Below are 3,400 nucleotides of genomic sequence, written 5' to 3' on the forward strand. Positions count from 1 at the left end.
AGCTGTGTTGTTAGGACTAGCCTGCCCGCTGATGCTATCTGACCAGTCAGCCCTGCTAGCTGAAACAACAAGCTGTGGCTACATGACGTCAATATGAACTGAACAGCCTCTGTAACGGAGTGGCCAGAGCCATTGATAAACAGGTCTAAACAGGGCCAGCTGGAGTTACAGTTACAGCAGTTAGTTATGATAGTATCTGTAATGCTACATTTACATCTTAAAAATGGACTTTGGTTTGTTGAATCAACGCTGACTGACCAGAAAGTTGAAAATGCTCCATGTAGATACTGAATCGACGCAGACTGACCAGAAAGTGAATCGATGCAGACTGACCTACTGTAGATATGGTTCTGCTTCAAACAACTATTTTGCCTCTTTCACTTATTTATTTAACAAGGCAAGTCATCACCCCAAACAACAAAGGAATTGGCTAACATACAGATCTGGCTAGGCCAAAACATGACACGTAGGAACTACGTTGTTGTCCTCATAAAGGTTACCTTAGCACTAACTCTTCAGTCTAACTACTGTTATCTTTCTGCCAAAAGACAAATAAGTTGGCTGAGCAAAAACACACAAAATATAAGAATGCCCTTTGTTCTTCTGTTGCAGTTAAATGGTTGTTCTAAGGCTGTTGAAGATAGATGTTTAGCTAAAGGCTCTTGAAGGTAGATGTTTAGCTAAAGGCTGTTGAAGGTAGATGTTTAGCTAGGTAGATGTTTAGCTAAAGACTGTTGAAGGTAGATGTTTAGCTAGGTAGATGTTTAGCTAAAGACTGTTGAAGGTAGATGTTTAGCTAAAGACTGTTGAAGGTAGATGTTTAGCTAAAGGCTGTTGAAGGTAGATGTTTAGCTAGGTAGATGTTTAGCTAAAGACTGTTGAAGGTAGATGTTTAGCTAAAGACTCTTGAAGGTAGATGTTTAGCTAAAGGCTGTTGAAGGTAGATGTTTAGCTAAAGGCTGTTGAAGGTAGATGTTTAGCTAAAGACTGTTGAAGGTAGATGTTTAGCTAGGTAGATGTTTAGCTAAAGACTGTTGAAGGTAGATGTTTAGCTAAAGACTGTTGAAGGTAGATGTTTAGCTAAAGACTGTTTAAGGTAGATGTTTAGCTAAAGACTGTTGAAGGTAGATGTTTAGCTAGGTAGATGTTTAGCTAAAGACTGTTTAAGGTAGATGTTTAGCTAAAGACTGTTGAAGGTAGATGTTTAGCTAAAGGATGTTGGTTGTACATGTAGTTAGAGGTTGACGTAAGGCCTCAGTCCTTTGTTGGTTGGTTGTAGTTGGAGACCTCTATCAGGTTGTGGTCTGGGTCTCTGAAGTAGAGAGATGTGATGGGTCCAACAGCGCCACTCCTCTCCACTGGACCCTCCTCTATCTCCACACCACACGCCTGCAGGTGACAGATATATAAGACAGTCACACAGGGACTTTCAGGACATGGCAGAACAGCATCCTACTAGAAGACAGCATGTCCATCCATATGGTTATGGTGGAGGACTGGAACAATGTAGTAGATAACTTGGAGGTGTAGCGGCTGTGTGTGTGTGTGTGTGTGTGTCACCTGTAGGTGTGTAGCTACAGCAGCCAGGGGGGTGAGGGTGATGAGACAGAGGTCAGCTGATCCTGAGGTGGGTCTCAAAGCCTTGGGTTCAAACTCCTGACCCACCTGGTGCAGGTTCAACTTCTGCTTCCCAAAACACAGCGCCTTCCGGTTACCCTGGGGTAAAGAAGAAGAGAGACTGGTCAAGGCTACCATCTGCTGGGGTTTAATAAGAGACTGGTCAAGGCTACCATCTGCTGGGGTTTAATAAGAGACTGGTCAAGGCTACCATCTGCTGGGGTTTAATAAGAGATACTGGTCAAGGCTACCATCTGCTGAGGTTTAATAAGAGAGACTGGTCAATGCTACCATCTGCTGAGGTTTAATAAGAGACTGTTCAATGCTACCATCTTCTGGGGTTTTAATAAGATACTGGTCAAGGCTACCATCTGCTGGGGTTTAATAAGAGAGACCGGTCAAGGCTACCATCTGCTGGGGTTTAATAAGAGACTGGTCAAGGCTACCATCTGCTGGGGTTTTAATAAGAGAGACTGGTCATGGCTACCATCTGCTGGGGTTTAATAAGAGAGACTGGTCAAGGCTACCATCTGCTGGGGTTTTAATAAGAGAGACTGGTCATGGCTACCATCTGCTGGGGTTTAATAAGAGAGACTGGTCAAGGCTACCATCTGCTGGGGTTTAATAAGAGACTGGTCAATGCTACCATCTGCTGGGGTTTTAATAAGAGAGACTGGTCAAGGCTACCATCTGCTGGGGTTTTAATAAGAGAGACTGGTCAAGGCTACCATCTGCTGGGGTTTAATAAGAGACTGGTCAAGGCTACCATCTGCTGGGGTTTTAATAAGAGAGACTGGTCAAGGCTACCATTTGCTGGGGTTTTAATAAGAGAGACTGGTCAAGGCTACCATCTGCTGGAGTTTTCCACGTGGTTACACAGTCCAGTTGGAGTGTATCTATGATTTATTTAATGACCTTGTTGGTTTTTAGCAAATCTATTGTGTTAACGACCACGGGCAGAACAGTAGAAAACGTTGACAACCTATGTTTTATCCAAAGTAGAATAATTAACGTCTCAGTAAAAGTGATCAATAGACTAATCATTGATTATGCAGTCTGTGTCAGTACTCAGAATGTACCTTAAAGGTGATGACCTCCATGCCCAGGACAGAGGAGTAGAAGGTGCAGGTGTCTGGAACACTCTTCACGGTCAACACAAGGTGGTCCAGGTGACTCACCTGTACAGGGCCGGAGCTCTTACATCTCACCCCCAACGACACCACGGGTAGCCCCCGCACCCCCAACACAGCCAGCCCACAGGGCCGGGGCTGTAGCTGGGACAACATGGCCAGAGACAGATGGGTGAATGTAGGTGTGCAAAAAAAAATCATGCATGTAAAGAAATATTCACATGAACGTGTAGACAGCGTCCCTACGTGGTCAAATGAAGTAGTACTATGATAAATTCAGCAAAAATCTGGGGTTAACTGTATTCGGGTAATTACGGTAAATCGGTCAACTGTAGCGGTGTCGTTTCTTAAAGTTGTAGAATTCGATATGAATTACACATTCTAAACAAAAGTTAGTAGCTTACAATTTAATACAGAAGTTGTACTGTAGACAACTACACATGCCCCTCGTTAATAAAAGTGTCTTCCAAAGACAAGGCACTATTCTGTAGGTCCGTTTTAGAACAGGTGACATTCGTTTCATTCTACAGGTCTTACCTGGCGGTAAATCCCTTGAAAACGCCCCAAGTGACAACCTAAAGTCCGGAGCGTCATCGTTCCTTTAGTAGAGTTGAAAAGAAATGGATGACATTCCACCCTTCACTTCCTTCTTA

The 3,400-nt window shown here is 43.6% G+C and overlaps 1 protein-coding gene across 1 annotated transcript; it reads right to left on the minus strand.

The window, feature by feature from the left end:
- Positions 1-364: 364 nt before the first annotated feature.
- Positions 365-3,400, minus strand: glod5 (glyoxalase domain containing 5). The gene is made up of 4 exons (XM_020472940.2): positions 3,285-3,400; positions 2,697-2,891; positions 1,561-1,716; positions 365-1,389 (listed from the first exon to the last, which is right to left on the minus strand). Exons 1-4 carry the CDS (start codon positions 3,339-3,341, stop codon positions 1,255-1,257), a joined length of 543 nt encoding a protein of 180 aa, XP_020328529.1. The 5' UTR covers positions 3,342-3,400; the 3' UTR covers positions 365-1,254.

Source organism: Oncorhynchus kisutch, linkage group LG15 (genome assembly GCF_002021735.2).
Source record: "Oncorhynchus kisutch isolate 150728-3 linkage group LG15, Okis_V2, whole genome shotgun sequence".
NCBI classification, from domain to species: domain Eukaryota; kingdom Metazoa; phylum Chordata; class Actinopteri; order Salmoniformes; family Salmonidae; genus Oncorhynchus; species Oncorhynchus kisutch.